The sequence below is a fragment of the Prionailurus viverrinus genome, chromosome C2 (assembly GCF_022837055.1).
Source record: "Prionailurus viverrinus isolate Anna chromosome C2, UM_Priviv_1.0, whole genome shotgun sequence".
Taxonomy (NCBI): domain Eukaryota; kingdom Metazoa; phylum Chordata; class Mammalia; order Carnivora; family Felidae; genus Prionailurus; species Prionailurus viverrinus.
In genome coordinates this window covers 100,239,298-100,262,190 of record NC_062569.1, presented here as the reverse complement: position 1 = coordinate 100,262,190, position 22,893 = coordinate 100,239,298, and the positions used below count along the sequence as shown (strand labels likewise).

At 37.7% G+C, this 22,893-nt stretch overlaps 1 protein-coding gene across 3 annotated transcripts in view; it reads right to left on the bottom strand.

Annotated features, from left to right (window-relative positions):
- LOC125175599 (cell surface glycoprotein CD200 receptor 1-like) overlaps positions 1 to 11,940 on the bottom strand; it is a 146,860-nt gene extending 134,920 nt beyond the window's left edge. For all 3 annotated transcript variants that reach the window (XR_007155892.1, XM_047876303.1, XM_047876301.1), the window contains exon 1: positions 11,640 to 11,940. Coding sequence is in view for 2 of the 3 variants with exons in the window: in XM_047876303.1 (XP_047732259.1) it covers positions 11,640 to 11,706 (67 nt within the window). In the remaining variant the exon portion in view is untranslated. The remainder of the gene's footprint in view (positions 1 to 11,639) is intronic.
- Positions 11,941 to 22,893: the final 10,953 nt, after the last annotated feature.

Genomic DNA, 22,893 nt, shown 5'->3' with positions numbered 1-22,893 from the left:
CCCAAATCGTCATTGTCATATGCCTGAGAAAGCATACACCATCCACCCACATAGCAGACATTGTATGGGCATGACTGTGCAAAGGCATACTCTAAAGGCTTCCTCCAGTGGGGGGGGGGGGGGGGGGGAAGGCTCTCAGGGGGAAAAAGAAAAAAGCTCTCAGAAAGAGCACAGGTTTTTTTGTGTGTGAGGTTAAACAGTTTTTAACTATTCTAAAATCCTGTGGTTGGCTGTGTTCTCCTGACTAAAAAAGTGAGAGATAGGCATTGTTGATAAATCTCCACTCCCAATAAAAACTCCTGTGTGAGTAACTGTTAGTAACCTAAATAGAACGTGGACTGTGCGATACTCAAAAAGTTTCTACAGTTGCTAAGATTCGTGTATTATCTCTAAGGTGTGGAAATGGGAAACAAAAAAAGTTAAAGATTTCTTGCCTTTTCATTCATTTGGAGGTTTTTTAGGGAGAATGCAAACAAAGCAGTGAGGAGGCTAATACAATGAGTTTTAAGCTAAAAGAATGCTTTAATGAGGGCAAAACTGGAGCCTAAAATATTTGGCTATGCTCTAATAAGATACTCATATCTGTGCAAAAAAGAATCGTGTGGTATAGTTTTATTTTTACATTTCTTTTGACATTTCTTTCTAGGACTTGGGGCCTCAAAGCCAGTACTAACTAATTAGAAGTCATTCTTATTGCTTATTATGGTCTTTGTAAATTTTATTGATATTAATATTTAATTAATTTACTACTTTAAAAAATATAACACGGAATACATTGAAATATATTTCAATACAATGAAATCTGTGGGAATATTCTGATATCTTACTCAAGGAAAACCAAATAATAGAATTATTTCATTCTTCATTTGATGTTTCAAGCTTTCAAACTTCAAAACTCTGCAAGTTATTATAACAAATACAGTGCTGGACCATCGTGGGTCAAGCATTGGCTGCAAAACAGGAAGGACATGAGTTTTACTTCTTACTCTGCTTTCCTGAATCATTTTAGGTAATTGAATAAATGCATATGCTCTAGTTTTCCCCTCCAGAAAACAGACTATCATTCTTAATTAATAAGTAAAGAATAACTGATGAAAGGGATTCAAAGCACATTGCAAACAGGTATTAAATCCTCAGGGTATTAAACCCTGAGTATACTTCACCAAAGATTCAAGGTTTCATTTAAAATAAATGCAACTTTGAAAAAATAAGATAAAAAGAGACTGGGAGGTAAACCATAAGAGACTCTTAAATACAGAGAACAAACTGAGGGTTGCTGGAGGGGTATTGGGTGGGGGGATGGGCTAAACGGGTGATGGGCATTAAGGAGGGGACTTGTTGGGATGAGCACTGGGTGTCATATGTAAGCGATGAATCACTAAATTCTATTCCCAAAATCACTATATGTTAGCTAACTTGGATCTAAATAAAATTTTAAAAATTTTAAAAAGAGAAAAAATTAAACATTACAGGAGTTTTCAAGGGAAAAAATAAATAAATAAATGCATAAATAAATAACTATTTTCATTACTGAGCCTGAAAAATAAAATAAGATAAACTAAAATAAATGCAACTTTGAGGCTGAGACCTTAATCATACAAAGACTCAGAAATTCAAATTACATTGCCAGAACAACCTTTATTTAGCTACACTAAGCACATAACTTTTTCTAATCAGCAGTAAAGTCAGTACAATACAGAAACCTTAACTTTCAATCTTCTGGCTCCAGAAAGCTTAAAATACCAAACTTAACATTTTAGTTAGTAAATGTTTGTGTCGTATTTTATAAAAATGCATATTGTGGATGTAGGTTAGACCTAAAAGTATTATTTCCCAACAGTTACAAATGGATTCAATAAGAAGTTGTGGAATTAAATTGTGTCCTTTCTCAGAGGTCCTGAGAATGAATTGTCACCCAAATAGGCTAACTGTATTTCTGCTCTGATGAAGTGGTTTTCACATTGTGATCTAGGAACTAGGGAAAGTCCATGATATTCAACAAAAAAATCCATAAACTTCATAACTTTTGGAGAAGGGAGCCTAAATTATAATTTTATTTCCAATAGATAATTAAAAAGCAGTATCATCCTGTAGGAATAATTGCAAGCATCACCAATTTTCCCCAAAATTCTGTTATTTATAAATACCAAACAAGGAATGCTTGGAATAAAAGCTCATGTGAACCTTTTCTCTACTAATAGTACCTGAAGACAAATGTGTTAATGTTATGATAAATTTTGGAAATAAAGGAAATGTTTTCTTTTCTGCCTACTAAGATAAGGATCAGATTATGATCACAGTAGTTTTCATTCAAATGGCACCTGAGTGAACCCCTATATTAGAGCTTTTGGACTGGTAGAGGGAAATTGGAAGCTACAATAATATTCCTTAATTATTTATTCAATTACAATGGTTAGGCACTTAATAAATCCCTATTTATCATGGAATTTCAATCTGCTGGGGACAATAGACATCGACCAAATAAATAATTATGTGAAATTGCAATAGCGATAAATGAAGTGTGAAAAATGTATCATGAGCAACTTATCCTAGTATTGAGGTGGTGGGCGGCGCCCAAGATGGTTCCCAGTGTTCTCTCTTCTTAGTGTTCATGTCTGTAAAACTTTCTCCTTGAAAACAAGAAAGTTCTTGACTGTGGATTAGACTCACTCATTCACTTAACAAATAGAATATAGCAAAGTGATAGATGTCACTGTTGAGAGTTACTTATAAAAAGACTGTGGTTTCTGCCCTGATGTGCTCTTTCTCTTTCTCTCTCTCTCTCTCTCTCTCTCTCTCTCTCTCACACACACACACACACACACACACACACACACACACATTCTTGGGTTTCTGTGAGAAAATAAATATTTGTTTGGGGATAATTTATAATGGAACAATAGGTAATTAATACAAGATCCAATAGACAAGAAGCCGATTGAAAGAGAGAAAGAGACAGAGACAGAGAGAGAAGAATACCCTAAATAAAAGTACTATTATGTGCAGACAACATGTGCCTGGATGGCCTGAAGACAACTAGGATCTGAAGAAAGACCAGGGTCAAAAAAAGGGAATCTCATCTTTTGCTATTATGCTATTTCATATCATGATTTCTGAACTTTTTTTCCTGGGACAAATGTATCTTCCTGCGGAAAGAGAACAGAAAAGAAAAACAGAAGTTTGCCATTTTAGCAATGTGAAATGTAACATGTTTTTAAAATGAAAACTTTCTTCTTCATTTGTATTAAAGCTTAATATTTCAATGATCATGAATCCTTCCTTCTGAAAAAGAAAGAAACTGAAATGCAAAATAAGAGATTTCTTATTTTAAAGTTATATTTGTTATTTCTGCACTTGGAGTTTTTCCAAGGAAAAAAACTATTTTGAAAGCATTTGAAATTTTAGGATAGGGGCACCTGGGTGGCTCAGTCAGTTAAGCGGCGGACTTCAGCTCAAGTCATGATCTCGCGGTCCGTGAGTTCAAGCCCCCCGTTGGGCTCTGTGCTGACAGCTCAGAGCCTGGAGCCTGTTTCAGATTCTGTGTCTCCCTCTCTCTCTGACCCTCCCCTGTTCATGCTCTGTCTCTCTCTGTCTCAAAAATAAATAAATGTTAAAAAAAAAAAAGAAATTTTAGGATAAAAATTATTTATGTTAATGTGCTATAACTACAAACTTAAACATGAGTAAATCTCAAACATAATATTCAGCAAATGAAAGCAGCTATAAAATAATATGCACAGTATGATATCATCTATGACAATACAAAAAAAAGCAAAATAGATGTCATTGCTTGGGGCCAGATATATATATATGGCAAAATATAAAGAAAGGCAGGGAATGATCATTCCAAAAAATATGGCTACCCTTACAGCAAAGGTTGAGGGGTATAATTGGGAAAGAACGGGCAATAGTCTATCTCTTAACTTACGTTAACATTCACCGTACAACTGTTTTTGAAATGCACGTATGTAATGCACTCTGCAATATATACATTAATATAAAAGAAAATTAAAATAGTAAGTTCAAAAAACACAAAAAGTATAATTAGTACTTACATTTTTTTTGCATAACAATGTGAGCAATTGATCCTTGTATCATAGCATCAAGGATGCTGTGTTCTTATGCTTTAATTTATGAAAGTGATCTACATTTTCAAAGGTATTAATGTGGTAGCAGACAACACCTAATTAGGTGTTCAATAAACAAAATAATGCGTGGAAACCCAAAGTTCTAACAAAGACAAATTCAGAAAAGCACCAAAATTAGAGTAAGAAAATCAACTAATATTTTGGTTCTTCCATTTACTACCTCTGCAGTCTTGCACAGATTACTCCCTGAACGTCAGTGCTTCATCTATACATATAAGAATGTAGTATCTGATAACAGTAGTCATTCAATTCATAAAGGGAAGGATAATTATTTATATCATTGATAAATGGTATTAGGAAAACTAGCTTTTCATTTAGAAAAAAAACAGATTCCTATCTCACTTCTCACACAAATATAAATAGAACCAAAGATTTAAATAATAGATAATAGATAGAAGATAGATACATAGACAGATAGAGAGATAGATAGATAGATAGATAGATAGACTAGAAGAAAACACAGATAATATATTTTTTTTATCTTAAATGGGACATGGAGTGAGTAACATCTCGGTTTGCCAGGGAATGAGGGGTTTCCTGGGACAAAGGACATTCAGTGCTAAAACCAGGAAAGTTCCAGGCAGACTGGGACAGTTGTCACTGTAAGTAAAGAAACCTTTTTTAACCTTGGTACAAAATAGAAACTATAAAAGAAAATATTGAGAAAGATGACTATAGAAATAATTTAAAACTTCTATATGGCAAAAAAGAAACACAATGTGTAAGCTAACATTAACAAACACCTATGGAATATTGTGAACATTGATGTTAAAAAAGGCTAATATCCTCAAAAAAATATACAGAAAACACATAAACCAATAAAAAAAGAGATGGACATCCCAAATGAAAAATGGGCAAAAGATATGAACAGGACAACAAAAGATAAAGTTAAGTCATATGTTGAAAATTGGCTTAGCTGGTAACTATAATTATGCTCTTCAGATACAATAGAGAGAAATACAACACCCAGATGGTTTACAAAAAGGAAGAGTGAGAAAAGTTTAAGTAACAAGCTCTAAAACATAAGAATTCAATAATGAATTCAATGGATAAATAAAATTTAGAAAGAAAAAAGAATTGTGGTAAATAATAAATTTGACCCTAGTTTCCACAATGATATCATCACAAAGCCTGTATCAGTGGGTTAGGACACCATGCTAATAAATCGCATATTGTTGGGGTAATTTTTTTTCCAGCAGTTACCATCACATAGCCTTAAACCAGTTAATAGAAACAGATTTGGTCCCTGCCCCAGGGCAGATGTTGTACAAATGTGTATTAGTGATCACAAGGGACAATGTGCTGAGTGGATAGTGAATATCCGTACATATTGATATACAGAGATATATTTACTAGGATATTAATTCCAGCATAGTTCTTAATTCCAAAAAAACCCTGAAAACAACAAGAAAGTTGTTGATCTGTAAGGCCTAATTAAATAAGTTTCAAAAATAGTATCTATGAAAGATACTTGAAAACTGCAAAATTATAATTAAGATACCATCTATTGAATATAAAATTCAGACCCAGGTTTAAGTGCTTTATATACAAAATTTAACTTAATCCTCACAACAACCCTAGACACTAGGTCAGGGGTGTTGGGTAAAATCTCCCAATTTTAAAGTATTGGCAACTAATTCAGATTTTTAAAAATGTTACATGAGCCAACTGAACGTGCCTGCAAGCCAGGTCTCGCCCATGGGCTGCCAAATTGCAGTCTCTGAGGTGGAAATTAGAGAAGAGGCCTAAGCCAGAGTGGGAAACATTCATAATGAGGAAGCTGTTGGAGGAAGCAAAGGTAGCAAAAACAATGAAGAGAAAAGAAATGCAATGCCTTACACCAGGGAGGAGATTTCAAGAAAGGAATCATCAAAATCAAATCATTCAGGAAACGTCTTAAAGTAAGGACTAGGAGTGTGATTTTATAACAAGAAGGTGGTCAGAGACCTTTAGGAGCTGTAAGAGAGTAGTGTTAGTACAGAGGGATGAACGCAAGATTGAAAGGAGCCAAGCAAAAGAAACTCTCAACAAAGGTAGACTTATTCTTTCAAGAATTTCAGCCTTGGAAGTATGGGAGAATGACAAGTGGCTTTCTCTTTTCGTGTCAAACCTGAGAGAGAGCGCGGGATGATATTTGGAACTGAGAACCAAGAAGCTATCTGATAGAGAAGAGCATAGCATATTTGAAGATAGAAAGAGGGAGAGCTAGAACTTACAAGGCAGACAGTAAAGCAGGATCCAGGAAGTACCGGCAGGACAGGAGGCCAAAGAGGGGTCGGGGGGTGCGGGGCAGTGCTTTTGAAAAGACTGACACTTAGTCTCTAAGACAGAAGCAGAAAGGGCAAAAGAAGTTACAGACACGAGAGACATTTTGAGGAAGCTCATGTTGACAAACGTTTTCCGAGAGTAACTACTTAGCATCAGGTAGCTGTGCAGAGCTCTGGCAATGCAAAGGGTAAGGTCTCCACTCTCAGAAGGGTCATCATTTGGGGAAGTTAAAGAAGTCCACATTGGATGATAGGTAAGTCAGAAGTGAGCAGCCATCTGCTGAATATGAGAGACAACGGGAAGAGTTTGGGTGAAAATTACCTAAGACAGTGTTTAAATCCAGGCTCCCAGCAGAACTACTTGCAAAGATTTGTGAAAGCCAAAATCTCAGACTCTGTACCCTAATAATTCCAATTAAGTAGGTCTGAGATGGCATCACAGCATCTTTAATAATTTAGGCTATACAGGTGATTCTGTCAACCAGTTTATGTACTGGTTCAGGATAATCCTTGGGGAACATCTAGGAGGGAGCCAATGAACGATAGATTGAGTGATTTTTTTGGAGAAGAAAAATCACTAGGTTTCATTATGTTGACCTGGGCATTTTTTCCAAAAAATTATCAATACCATAAAATGGATTCTATAGCCAGATATTCTCATACAATAGTTAAACCTTTGGGAAAGGGTAGTATTTCAGGGCAAACTAACAAAATGGCAAGGAAAAAGAAAATAAATCATTAAACAACTAACAGTTCACATGTGCACACACCCAGTTTGGAGAAGTAGCTTTACTGAATCACTGAATATTCTCAAATGATACCCTTTGAACACACACAGGTTTCCCCCATGTTGATTGAAAGAAAAAGAAAATGATGCTGCTTTCTCCTTCTAGCTATGATCCTTTCTCCTTTTGTTACTGCCAAGTGTCTAGAATTGAGTGGTCTGTGACCACAGGCTCAATTTCCTCCACACCCACTCTCTCCTCAATACCAGCAACCTTGTGGTTCCTACACCTTTCTATTCAGAACATAATTTTGAAGGTCACCAGCTACCTTACAGTCAGACTTGTGGCCTTTCTTCAGTGCTCATGCTCCTGGGTTATTTGGAAGATGTTGACGCTATTAACCACTTTCCTTTCCTTGTAAAACCCTCTTCTTAGCCTGTACCACTACTCCTGTGTTTTGCCTGTCTGCGTCTCCCTCTCTGTCTTCTCTGCAAGCCTGTCTTTCTCTTTAGCTATGTTAATGCGGGCATTGCTCGAAGTCTCATCAGCCCATCTTTCTCTCTGCACCTTTTCTTATCATCCCCAGAGCCCCAACTAGGCCTCTAGACAGTTGACTTCTCCTTGTTTTAGCTCTGCAGTCATAGTTCAGCTCCCTCTGCCCTTCCTACAAGCTATTTGACTTGCCTAGAATGCTCATCCCTCAACTTTTCCCGCCTAGCTCTTTTCTGCTCATCTTCATCTTACACATCACCTTCCAAAGGGAAGTCCTCCCTGCCCCTCACAGACCAGACTAGATTTACCAATTCCACCTTCTCTTTCTTCTTATGCACCTATGCATTATTTAATCTTGGGCACTGATTTATTTCATGCCTACATTTCCCAGGAGACTCTAAGCTTTGTGAGAGCATGATTTTTCTATCTTGTTCAGGTATCCCCAGCATTAAGCACAGTGTCTGACACATGTCAGACACACCCTTACTTATTAACTGACAGAAAAACTGACCTACATTTTAGCCTTGACTTATTTTCCTGATCAAGAATCTCAACCCTTTAGATGCTATCTCTCCCCCACGCAAATGCCTCCTGTCATTTCAAGTGCATCACATCTAAAAATCATAGATTTTCCCCCACACATTTGCCACATCTCTTTTACCCTATATTTTTGGTACTACAGATGAGTTTCAAGCATAGTTCATTTACAGAAAAGTTGGGTGATATCTTTAATAATTCCTTGACCGATGCTGGACTTGATTTGCCCCTGTATAAAATGTAAGAATTTAATTTGACGGTTTCTAAAGTCCTTTCCATCTAAAAACACTTCTCAAAAGCTGTCATACATCTCCTTCATTTCACAAATGAGGAAATTATTGTCTAAAGAGAGTAAGCAATTTCTTAAATATGACATAGCTGGTGGATAAAATTATACCTTATGATGAACCTTTAAACCCAACACAGAGAGATATGTAAGAATTTAGAAATTTGGGGAAAGGAGATTGAGATCTTATTGAGAAAATGAAAAGCACCAAAATATTCAATTCATTAATCAAATTTAGAAGCAAAGAGCAGTTAATAATATAATATATCTGGGATGCCTGATGGCTCAGTCATTTAAGCCTCTGACTTCGGCTGAGGTCATGATCTCAGGGTTTGTGAGTTCGAACCCTGCGTCGAGCTCTGTGCTGACAGCTTAGAGCCTGGAGCCTGCTTCACAAAACAACAGATGGTCCTCAATGCTTACTGCACAGTATCCAAGTTCCTCTGCTGAGCTATCAAGTACCACTGGAATTCAGTCTTATTTCCCACTATCATGTAGCACACAATCTCTGTTCCGTCAGGGTAGAGTTCTTTCTGTCCCTGAAGCACCTTGCCTTTGTTCATGCCGCACATCTCTTCCTCCCAATGTGTATATCTGCCTTCCCCCATCTATCCAAGCCTATCATTCAAGACCTCCATTAAAACTTTAACATCTCCAACCTACTGTAATTTCTCCCATCTTTGGGTTTTTACTAGATTCATAGTTAATTTCAAGACTGACGGATTTAAAATGTTCTCCAATTATTTCATCTCAGCTTCATCTCCCTAGTTTATATTGTGAATAACTTTTAGGCACTCTTTACACGCTCGCACACACACCCTCCATAAATAATTCAGTGTTCTTAATAAAGACTTTTTATTACTTTTTTAATTAAGCATGGAGGGTTAGGGGAAAACATTATGTAAATTCACAACTATCACAAGATAGAAAAGGAATAGAGGACTGAAATTTATGAAGACAAACCCCTTCTTTTTTTGCAATTACTTTTAATCTTCTTTTCTTTCATCTGCAAGCCAGCGAATCTACCAACAGCCCTGTTTTGATTTTTATTTCCTTTTCTTGTTACTGCCTGCCCCCTCGTGGAAGATAATGATAAATGATCAAAATTAGCCCGATGAAGAGAAAAAGGTGGAGAGGGAGTCCTTTTTAGTAACCACGTCCTTAATAACAGTGACTTATAAAAGGTAGAATCACATTGATTAGAATAGCAAAATATAATTTTAAAGCAAGAAAAAAATGCAGAATACAGATGAGGGAAGAAGACCAGAAGACCAGTTGGAAAGCGTTGCTGTACAGTGGATGATTTAGATTGTATTCGTTCCCTGCCCTCAGGAGCTTTCTTAATAAACTTTGTTTACCAACAACCACGTTGCTTGAATTTATAAACAAATAAGTCAACAGAAAAATAGATTTTTTAAATGCCATGTTTTACATTGAGTCTGCTCTTACGCACCTTTGTGAATTTATCTTGCACAATAAAGTGAGTTATGTTTGCCAAAATACCGTTCAGCAGTATTAATAACAATACAGTATTAGTAATAAAGACATAAAGTCATGCGCCGGGTAGTTTGCTTCTCATTATACTAAATTATTTCACGGTGAATTTATCATGCACATTTCTGCATCTAATATAATTTGGTCTTTGGTATCTTGATTCCAAATATTTGGATAACTTTATAATTATACGAGCACAGCTTTCAGAGATTTGATTTATGCAGTAAATCTTCTAGTTGTATTCGGAAATAGTTTTAAAATTCACACCTTTAAACCATTAGAATTCAAAATGATCAATTACGTTTTCATCCTGTTTTTTTTTTCTTTTATCCAAGAGCCATAACGCAATTTGACATGAGTGATAAATAGCTCCTTGCCTAGCTGCCTTCCTTGCCAAGTTGGGTCCTGCATGGTTTCCCTGAGAGCTTTCTACTATTAGATCTCAACTAGTGAAAGATTTAGAACACCAGATGTGTTTTTAAGTGAGTAGTCTATTAAGCTTATAACTAAGTCGAGGCATAACTGTTTTCAGTGGTGTTATAAATAGTGGTACTTTTTAGTGAAAAGCATAATGCTTCTTCAAATGTCTAGCGATGCTTCCAGACCTGACCGGGTGTGACTCTGCCACAAACTAATAGTGTTGGATAAATCAATTCACCTTTATAAAATGGAAAAGTATCTTCCATGCCTACTTCACTGGTTTGCTTTACAGATCGAAGGACAAAAAGTATGTGAAAGTGTTGCCTAGAAAAGTAGAGGAATAATCGCTTTTCGGCCTTTTAGCTAAGATCAAATGTAGAAAAGTACAGGAATACTATATGGTTATTTTTCTTGTGTTCGTCACTAAGTTATCATGTGGAAAACAGACTTTTTTTCTTTTGCTGGAACGTAGGCAATACTTCAGTCTTTTCTTTTTTCGATTATAAAATTATAAAATTTAAAGCCAACTACACTGCTCCCTTGCAGCTGCTCCCATTTACTAAAAGTGAAACCTGAAAACTCCCTCCCACATCAACTCCTACCAACCCTCTGTAATGAAACCCGGACACCCCCACAATTGCCCCCAAGTGTTTTACAAACTCCTACAGGAACCTAGATGTTGAAGAGTGTGTCCTTTCATCCAGAAAGTGTCTTTTACAGCCTACACATCTTAAAGATAAATACAGACACCCATCCCAGATGCACCACTAAGCTGTGTTATATTTTTAAAAGGCACCTGGCCATAGACGGTTACCAAAAGCAATAAACTTTCCTAATTTATACTGTTAACAACATTGACCCAAGTGGGGGTGGGATTATTATTCAAATTTTTTTTTTTTTGAGAGAGAGAGAGAGAGAGAAGAGGGTCAAAAGAACCTAGATGACCTGGGTTGCTACTAGAATACATTTCATCTATTCTCCCTCGTTCAGAAAAGGGGGGGAGGGAGCATGGGGAAATAAGGAAGTGGACAGTGAGGCAAATTATAGAGATACTTAAAAGGCAATAGGATACGAAGTAAAATAAGTAAGACAAAGAGCAAAGTAAGGACAACAAAGTGAAATAAATCCAAAAGTAACACCCTCTCCCATCTCTTGTCATTGCAGTATCTTGCATTGCTCCACAAGAAAGGCAAAGAAAACTCAGCAAAAGCTGAGCCAGGTTTCTCACCAGTCGTTCTCCTGTCGCTCTTCAAACAGAATTCAGACTTACCAGCCACTAAGGAGACAGTCAAAATCAGTAGAAGCCATAGGCCAAAAGTCCCCAAAGTGCAGGGCATTTCTGATGTCTTGCTTTCTGCCCTTTACTTGGTACTTTGCCTCCACACAGGTATAAGAGGAACTGCAGACATGGCGAGGCTCTCTCTGGTCAGCTGCTCTGTGCTGGATCGTCTTAGCCCATCTGCAGCAGGACACTCCTTTTCTTCTGGCCTCTTGCTTCAACTCTGTGTCTGAGGCTGGTTGGCAACTTGGAATGAAAGAAACTCTTCTCTGGAACTTGACACAGCAATAGATTTCCTGTATGAAGCACTGAAGCAGAGACGGAGGAAGCAGATTGATTGAGTCTGTCAGCTCATTGGTCCCTCTCTTACTTCTGCTCTACACAGATCAACTTTACAGTAAGGCACTGCATGCGCCCAAGATAAACAGATTTGTCTAAGCCTGGATTGCAAAGCAACTCAGGATTATTTATCTGTTCTGACCCATCCCTTTAAATTTCCTAGTCACAGTAACTTTCTCCAAATGAAGAGGGGTACGGCCTCAGTAATAAAGTTTGGAATAAAACACCCTCCCTTGAATATTCTTGGGTGAAATCACTGTCTATAAGGTCAACAACTCTAGAAGAATCGGAATTGTCTTAGTTTCCTACTGGTACTGTAACTAATTCCCACAAACCTTGTGGCTTAAGACAACATGAATTTATCATACAGTTGCAAAGGTCAGAAGTCCAAAATGGATTTTATGGGGCTAAAAGTAAGGTGTCAGCAGGGCTCTGTTCTTTCTGGACACATGGAGAGAACCAGTTCATTGCCTTTTGCCACTTCCAGGGGTCACCAGCATTCCTTGGCTTGTGGTTACATCATCCCCACCTCTGTTCCCTTGTCACATCTTCTCGGCTGGTAACCCTCCTGTCTCCTTCTTATAAAGACCCTTGTGAGTACATTGGACTGACTACCCAGATAATCCAGGATAATCTCCCCATCTCAAAATCCTCAACTTAATCACATCTGCAAAGTCCCTTGTCCCCTGTAAGCTTACCTATTTACAAGTTTCAGAGTTTAGGACATGGACACCTTGGGGGGCCATTACTCTGCCACTCACAATTGTGTACTTACTCCCATTTACTTTCACCTTTGAAGAGCCAGACTGATCATTTGAACCAAATTACAAATAAACACCCACTGTTAGCTATCACATATCTGGAATTCAGACTTATCAAAAAAAACCTGCTTTAATGTGGTCAGTTCATATTCATTTAGATTATGTTTGGGAGGAAAGAAATCCTCTACATGCTAAGAATTTTCTACCCCAAGGCAAAATTCCCCAGGAAGGGGAAGAAAATGTTGCAAACAGGAAAAAGATTAAACAACATGCACTTTTTTCTTTTAGGTTAGCAGTTTCATATTCCCTCTTGCCAAACATTAAAGTGTATATATATATATATGTATATATATATATATACACACACACACACTTCCCTTTCCCTTCCCTTTCTCAACCTTTCCTTCCTGTGAACCAATGTGACTGAGACAGTGAAATCAGGCACTGAGGGCATGGAGTATTTGAACATATGTGCTGTCTAACAATGGTGGACTATAGCAAAAACAACTTCCCTGCTGTCTAATATTTCACCAGGTGTTGGAAAATCAGTGATGAAATGTCATTTAAAATAAAGCATTCTGGTTTCTACCACATAGTGGCTCAGGTTCAGAGGTTAAGATCATGGGCTTTGATAACAGATCTAGGGCTGAACCTCTGCTGGGCAATTACTAGTCCGATGATACTAGGCAAGTTTCTTACTCAATTCTGTAACCTATTCTTTCCACTTAATATTACGTTCACATGCGCATTTTCTCATACCATCAAAAAAGTGTGATGATCATATATTTTAATGCCAATTCAATGCCAACAGTCCAAACTAAAGCACAGAAAGGCTAACTGGCCTGCCTAAGATCTCAAAGTGACCCGGTGACATAGTGAGGAGTAAAACTCGAGTTTCATGTTGGCTTAGCCCTGTGTTCCCTCCACTCAACTCCTTTGGTTTCACTTCCAGGGCCACAACTTTCATAGACAAGTCTCACATTCTCATCTCAGTCAGACCACATCTATAAATTAGCAGTTTAAGAGTCAAGAGAATGGTGTCAAAAAACAGAATTCTCAAAGCAGATAGGGAAGATGAGACTTTCTTCCCCATTCCTTTACCTCCTTCACCCCAAACCCCACTCCCTAACCTGCCAACTCTCACCCTTACCTCTCAATGAGAGCAAGTGCTTGGAAAAACAATGAAGGGACCAAGAGATTGCTAGCATAATCATCCACCAAAGATATGCCATGAAAATCAACATAATAAGAGAAAAATGTGCTTGTCTAGTAAATGCACCTCTTTGAAAAAAAATCTCAAGTCCCCAGATTCTCCTTAGCTGTGCCCCTTGGCACAGGAACACAAAAGCAGGGCAGAAGAGCAAGACAGAATCAAGAGAAAGGTGTTGCTCAAACCAGAAACCCAAACCTTTTACCCCCTCCGCCTTCTAATGCCTCTTCAATACTGCCACCTAAGAATCAGTGCACATGGGGGCACCTGGGTGGCTCAGTCGGTTGAGCATCCAACTTCGGCTCAGGTCATGATCTCACAGTTTGTGGGTTCGAGCCCCACATCAGGCTCTGTGCTGACTGCCTGCATGGAGCCTGCTTCAGATTCTGTATCTCCTTCTGTCTCTGCTCCTCCTCTGCTCACGCTTTGTCTCACTCTGTTTATAATTAAATGTAAAAAAAATTAAAAAAAAAAAGAATCAGTGCACATGAGAACTACATCAAAACAAAAAGCACAGCTAAAGAAACAATCAACAAAGTTGGGGCACACCTGGGTGGCTCAGTCGGTTGAGCTTCCAACTTCAGCTCAGGTCATTTCATAGTTTGTGGGTTTGAGCCCCGCATTGGGCCCTGTGCTGACAGCTCAGAGCCTGGAGCCTGCTTTGGAATCTGTGTCTCCCTCTCTCTCTCTGCCCTTCCCCACTCACACTGTCTCTCTGTTTCTCAAAAATAAATAAACGTTTAAAAAAAATTTGTAGAAGAAACAATCAACAAAACTAAAAGGCAACCTACTGAATGGGAAAGGATATTTACAAATGACATAAGCAAGAAAGGGTTAGTATACAAAATATAAAAAGAACTTATAGAACTCAATGCCAAAAAAAAAACCCAAATAAACCAATTTAAAAATGGGCAGAAGACATGAACAGATGTTTCTCAAAAGAAGACATACACATGGCCAACAGACACATGAAAAAATGCTCAACATCATCAGGGAAATGCAAGTCAAAACTACAAAAAAAAAAAACTACAATGAAATAGCACCTCACACCTGTCAGAATGGCTAAAATCAACAACACAATAAACAAAAGTGTTGGAGAAAATGTGAAGAAATGGGAACTCCGTGCACTGTTGATGGGAATGCCAGCTGGTGCAGCCACTGTGGAAAACAGTATGGAGGTTCCTCAAAAAGTTAAAAATGGAACTACCCTATGATCCAGTAATTGAACTACTGGGTATTTACCCCCAAAATAATAAATAATAAATATTTACTCCCAAAATAATAAAACCCACTAATTTAAAGGGATATATGCACCCCTATGTGTACTGCAGCATTATTTACAATATCCAACATGTGGAAGCAGCCCAAGTGTCCATATATATAATAGAATATTAGTCAGTCATAAAAAAGAATGGTATCTTGACATTCGCAACATGAATAGAGCTAAAGAGTATAACACTAAATGAAATAAGTCAGTCAGAAAAAGACAAATACCATATGATCTCACTCATATGTGGAATTTAATAAACAAAACAAATGAGCAAAGGGAAAAAAGAGAGAGAGCAAAAGGGAAAAAACCAAGAAACAGACTCTTAACTATAGAGAACAAACTGATGGTTACTAAATGGGAGTGGGGAGGGGAGGGTAAAAGAGATGATGGGGATTAAAAAGTGCACTTACCATGATGAGCACTGAGAAATATGTAGAAATGTTGGGTCACTATATTGTACACTGAAACTAATGTAACATTGTATTAACTATACTGGAACTAAAATTTTAAGAAAAAGAATCAAGCACATGAGAGACAAAGAAAACAACATTATACTGGTTAATGTTGTGGTAGCCAAAACAAAAAGGTTTAGTAAGTTACAGTAAGTTGGAGCAGCTTTAAGATATAATGCCCTCAAATTTGCTCTGTTGATTTACTCAAAAATTCGTTTACCTGCCTATAAATGCTTTTGAAGTAAACGTTTTCCAGTCAGTTGTCTCCAATGTCAGATTCATACTTAGCAACAACTGAAGTCAGTTAGGAAGATGTTGCTCCCTTGTCCATTATGTAGAAGTTTGCATGGATCTTGAATACTTACTGCACAGACTCTAATGGTCTTTTACCCCTGACCCCTTTCTCCATTGTCTGTCCTTTCACCTCCTGGATTTGAGTCTTGACTGCCTAGAACTCAAGTACCTACCTGCTTCTCCTTTCTTAGCTGAATTTTCTGGATGTGTATGCTTGCAAAAATGGACCAATATGTACTTGCCTTATCATTTTTACTTTCTGTGAGCTCTCTGGCTTGTACACACGGCTTAACTTACCCTTCCATATACACATGCACGCGCGCACACACACACACACACACACACACACCTTCACATAAACACACTACTAAACATTTAGTCCCAAATCCCTCAATCTACCCTGTCCTACTATTACCCCCCAAGTACCAATGTAATGATTTCACAGAGGTGAAAGACATTTCAGAATGCCTAGAAGTGTAAAGAATTTCAAGGAACTCAAACTCCACAACATTCCAGTGTTTATTTTACATTCACCCTGCCCTCATGGCACAAAGGTTAGAGATTTGAAGCTAGTGAATTACCACTATCATTGAGGCTTGATGATTCGATATATGATTGCATGAAATGGCTGCTCTCTTGGCCATACCCTATTTCACATTCTTCAATTCATCTCTCTGCAGTTTTCATTGATTCAAACTCTAAGGATTCAAACTCATCTGAAATCCTGGATCTTCTTCCATGCACGGTCATTTAATGTACTGCTGAGAAACTTAAAAGAGTCTTACAAAATGTTATTTGTATTTTTTTTTTACATTCTACTATTACATTGATATTTACCTTGAAATTTTTCACTTCCAATTTGACATCCAATGCTATGTCACTTCTATAATTCTTCTTAAAGAGTTTGACATAAAATATATCACAGGAGAGTTAATCATTATTTTTTGAGGGCCCCTGGGTGGCTCAGTCAGTTAAGGATCTGACTTCAGCTCAGGTCATGATCTCAAAGTTGGTACATTCAAGCCCCATTTTGGTTGAGCTTGAGCCCCGCTTCAGGGGACCCCTGCTTCTCTCTCTTTCTCTCTCTCTTTGCCCCTCATGGAATTCCCTCTCTCTCTGTCCCTCACTCACTTGTGCTTTCTCTCTCTCTCAAAAAAAAAAAATCATTATTTTTTAATACGAATTCACAGATTATATAAAAAGCAAAATTTGGAAATGTTCAAAAATAAAATGTATGCAACATCAGCAAATAAAACCAGACCAGAGAAATCAGTAACCACATTTTATATTTTTCTAAATATTAACTCTAGACTTCACTTATTATATCCATAGTAAACAACATATGTGCAACCTCTGGCTTAGCATCTAAGCCCTAGTTCTAAACACTTCATAAATATGTCCTCACTTAATCCTCTTACAACCTTGTAAAGTACATATTATTATCCCCTTATTATCCCCATTTTACAGTTGAGGAAACTGAACCCAGAGGGGTTAAGTAAATTGTCCAGTCACACAGCTAATGAGTGATCGAGACAGGATTCAGCCCAGGAAATTTCGCTCCAAAGTCTACCCCTTAGGTCTGTAATTAATTTATTTACTACCTTTTTTTTTTTCTTTTAACTCTCTGCCTTGTCTCCAATACATCTCCTACACTTCTCACCTCTCCTAAATCTATTCATCTATTCACTCATTCCTTTTCCCAGTTGGGCACTCTTATAACTTCATAGTTGTCTATTTTGAAGAGAGAGAGAAAGAGAGGGAGAGAGAGAGAGAAAGAGAAGAGTGGGGAAAAATGGAGAGAGAGAAGGAGGAAAAGAAGAAGCAAGGAAGGCAGGAAGAAAAGAGAAAAAAGAAACTGCTCAGTCTGTAATCCTTTATTTGCATATAGATTACTCTGCTGCCCCCTGGAGATAATTTGGTGCTGATGTTTTCATAAACTTCATAAATTGAGTAACAGCAGCACTTTGAGATTTTGGTAATGTTTTGATGTGATTTTGATTGCATACCTCACACTGAGTATTTATTTACATATTTTGGAAGGTAGTTAAACATAACAAATGAATATTTGATGAGTAGTATAGATATTATGACCTAAAGAAAGATTAGTGAAAAGAATAATAATCTTCTGAGATGTCAGGATGGCTTAATAAAAACAGTAGTGTAAAGAAATGGATGGATTGGTGAATAGATGGATGGTTAGGTGGATGGATGCATGGATGGATGGGTGGATGGAATATAGATTCCATGCCTCATCCCATGAAAATTCGAAGTAAAATTGTCATAGGTCGAGTATCCTGGAAAACAAGCTCTAAAACGGAGTTTAGTGTGAAAGATGTTTATTAAGGAATAACTTTGAACTCATCACTTGTGAAAATGAAGGAACAGAAATTGGGGTGGGCAGAGCCAGAAATAAAACTATAAGGTAGGCCCACAACAAGTTCAGCTAACCCCATGGGGAGCTTTGGAGCTTGAACTGCCCTTTAGAGTTGCCCTCTGTTATGCTAAAACGGACCTATTTTTATACTACTACATTAATCAGTCATTAGATATAGCTCTAAGAAAGAGCATGGCCTTGGCTGAGGCAATCCATGAAGGGGCTGACTTTAACTGACAATACTACCAACACTGGAGCAAAAAATCCTTCACTGAAGGAATCAGGTGGTACCTCACAACATCTGCCATGTGGATAAATGTTGGAAAATAATGTAATCTAACTCTGGTCTCAAGTCCAGTAGTATGCCACTCAACAAATTGTCTTTCATTCCCAAGAAACCAAATTACTGAACAGAACTCTTCTTGAAAATGTAAGCTTGGAGAGCTCTGCATTCAGATGCAGAGGAAAAAGTGATCCCACCCTGATCCCAGGACCCTCCCCCTCCCAGGGGCTACTCACACTACACCTTCTTCCCATGTCCCCACATTCCACCTCCCCAAAGAGAAACTAGACATGCGGGATGGGGAGGGGAGTTGGCCAGAGGAGGACTTTCCCATGGCATTAGAAGGAAGGATAGCTGGGAGTCCCTCCACCATTACCCCTTTCTTAACATTCCCAGCCAGCCCCTCAATCAAGTGTTTGAGACTCTTCATTCCCTTTGGGCACCCTTGGGTGAATCTTCAGTGATGATTTTGGCAACTTCAGGAACAGATGGCAATTCTCACAGTGGGGGATGAGGGTGGACTTTAGAGGCAGTTATGTTATTTTCATCTATGAGTGACAACTGGGAAGGGGAAGTCCAGAAGAATACAAAAATGAACTGAAAAGAATGAAAAGCTAAGTCATATACCTTAGCTAAAAACTAACATTCAGGCAAATTATTCTAAAAAAAGACAGGTATCATCTGATCTCTAAAATTCCCCAATTACTAGAGTCAAGAAGGGACAGGAAATTTGAAAAAGAAATACTCCAGAATGAGTCAAATGGGATCACCTTAAATATCTCAGACAGTATTAAGTTAATAATAAATGATTTTTGTCTTTCTAGTAAAATAATGTGAAACATGAAAAGCTGATACCTGTCTGTGATTTCACTTAATTTATAATGGACCTTTTTCAGGAGAATAACAAATGTTTTGTTGAACTGTCATGTTTTTACTATATCAGCAACCTAAAATTTTTGTTTCCAAATTACATTTTCACCATGCTGCCTATCTTTTATAAGATGATGTCATGTTTTCAATGAATAACTAGAAAGCAGTCTAAGTCGGTTGAACTTTAAGGAGTTAAATTTGGAAGTTTAAAAAATGTTAGAAATTTTTTCCTAGTTTTGAAAGTAGCTGTTAAGATATGGCCCCTGAAGTTGAACTCCAATTCACACTTCAGTTTTGCCACTTAGTTTTTGGTTACTATCATTTTTTTTTTCCTGTTCTATCTATGTTTATTTGATTCCTTTTTTTTTTTTTCAAATCTGCTGTCATTGTTATAATTTCTAGTTCTCCACCAAACCTTTTAATTTTACTTTTTGTCTCTTTGAACACTAAAAGGATATTTTAAAGTTGCTGATAATTCCAATATTGAGAGTGGCTGTGGATAAATATTATCCATTGTTTCTTCTGGTTCCTTCTGTGAAGTTGGTCTCCTCATGTGCCAGTTAATGAGTTTTGTTTTTCAAACCGTGGAAATAATTTGAGGCCCCATAATGATTTTATCTTCCTCCAGAGACAAATTTCATTTATTTCTGCCAGTTATCTGTGAATTTAGCAACCTGGAATCATCTTAATCCAATTTTTTTTTATTTAAAAAAAATTTTTTTAATGTTTATTTATTTTTGACAGAGACAGAGCACGAGCAGGAGATGGGCAGAGAAAGAGGGAGACACAGAATCTGAAGCAGGCTCCAGGCTCTGAACTGTCAGCACAGAGCCCAAGGCAGGGCTCGAACTCACAGACTGCGAGATCATGACCTGAGCCGAAGTTGGACTCTCAACTGACTGAGCCACCCAGGCGTCCCTGTCTTAATCCAATTTTAAAGACGGATTTAAAAAATTTTTTTTCAACATTTATTTATTTTTGGGACAGAGAGAGACAGCATGAACCGGGGAGGGGCAGAGAGAGAGGGAGACACAGAATCGGAAACAGGCTCCAGGCTCTGAGCCATCAGCCCAGAGCCTGACGCGGGGCTCGAACTCACAGACGGCGAAATCGTGACCTGGCTGAAGTCGGACGCTTAACCGACTGCGCCACCCAGGCGCCCCTAAAGATGGATTTTATAAACCACCTGATGTCTCAAAGCTAGATTGCAGTCTATGTGAGGAATGGTTTTATTTTCTCCCCCTTCTTCCCTCCTCTCTCTTGCCCCAAGAAGCTGTCAAAACACTCCTTAATCTTTTAGTCAGTTTGTCTATATCAAGAAATATCCCAAAGTAAAAGCAGTTCCAAATGCCATGTGCCCCAATCCATATTTTTTTTTCTCGATCCTGGCCAGGTAATTCTTTGTTAGCTTGCAGGTTCCCAGATAAATTCCAGCGGAATTATACTCATAATAATTATTATTATTTTCTACCTTTCTTCACTGGGAAAGTTGATCTAAATTTCTGTCTGCCATTTCCAGATATAGAAGTCTCATCCCTTGCTTATTTACTATTCCTCATCTCTCAAAGCCCCTCAACAACTCTTTTTGATTATGCATCTAAATATTTCCTGAACTTGAACACTTTACCAGTCTCCACTATATTGGATTAGAAAGAAAAGAAAGCAAGAAAGCAAGAAAGAAAAGAAAGAAAGGAAGGAAGGAAGAAAGAAAGAAAGAAAGAAAGAAGAAAGGAAAAGAGGATAAAATTATGAATTCAAAAGCATGGCTTTTAAAAATCAGTCACTATGTCACTTAACTTTTGGACAGCAGCGAAAACATAGACAACAGGAGCTGAAGAACCCTGTGTTTGGCATCAGCTGCATTTCATACAACTTCCCTCAGTCTGCTCTATTCAAATCTGTGTTTATTTTGGTCACCTGTTGCATTGATTATGTCAATGAAATATAAAAGCTCAGCTATTCCGTTCAACACATGTAAAAAAAATTTAAAGTCAGAAGTCCTACATTAAGATGTTTTTCCTTGAATAGCTTTTGCTGCATTAACATGTCTCTAAATTATTTTTCATTGACTGCTTTCCTACTAGCGATCTTTCTTGTATGCTTCATTTCTTCTTCTTAAATTATTTTTATTTAATATGCTGCCAATAGTTTTGGAGTGGTTTAACGTGATTTGAAAGTGTGTCTAGGGGAATTTTCTAAAGAATACTCTTAAGATTATCTTACCTTTGGGGGGAAAGAAACAGGTTACGAGACTTAAAAAGGTTTAGATGTTGGGGTGCTTGGGTGGTTAAGCGTCCAGCTTCAGCTCAGGTCATGATCTCAAGGTTTGTGAGTTCGAGCCCCGCATCAGGCTCTGTGCTGACAGCTCACAGCCTGGAGCCTGCTTCAGATTCTGTGTCTCCCTCTCTCTTTCTGCCCCTCCCCCACTTGTGCTCTGTCTCTCTCTGTCTCTCAAAAATAAATAAATGTAAAAAAAATATTTTTTTTAATGTTCACATGTTGAATTTGCCATGCTGAGAAAAGGTAGATAAGATCTTTTTTATTATTATTATTTAGTGTTTCTATATTTTAGTTGGCTGACAGTGATAAAGCAATCAGACCAATGCGAAGCAGGCCCTGCTTCTAACATATTTGTCCAAAAAGTGAGTCAAACCAGTTGTGACTGAGCCCCTACTGGTTTCAGCAACCCTGGTGAGAATGAACCAAAGATGAGCTTACACCACAAGCTGATCTATAAACTCTAATTCTTCAAAATGAGAACCCCAGAAACAACAGCACCGGAAACACAAGCCGTCATCCCTCTATCTTCAAAGGCCAATCACTATCCCAATATCTATCTCAAGACACCTCCATCCAGACGGAGGACCCCCTGACTTTGGGGAGCTACTTTTGCAAGAAAGGAAGTGGGTAATGACCTGAAAAGCTGGCTGCTTTGCTTATCTTTGTTCATTGTACATATTTTAAAAATTTTCTGTTTCAAGATAATGTGTTTTATGACTTTTAAATCTGGCTGATGATAAGAAAAGATCAGGAAAAGAGGAAAATACACTATAATGACGGCTAAGAGCAGATCACAGTGTTATGCCTGGAGGGTATACTTAAGGTTGTGGCTGAACAAAAGGAAAGAATGTGGGAGTGGAAGTCCTGTACCCAAGAAGGCTTCAGGTCACAGAGCAGTCATCAAGGCAGAATTGTCCAAGATGGCGTTAGGAATATGTCATTGAGTACAAAACTTAATACTTGTTTTAGGCCTATTTGGAAGCAAATAACAACTCCTTGTCTCCTCAGATATCAGTATTAATGAATAAGACTCAATACACACATTGGAACTAGTTTGGGGAAAGCGACATGCTCAAATATTTCCTAAACATCTTTTTCATTTTTTAATGTCT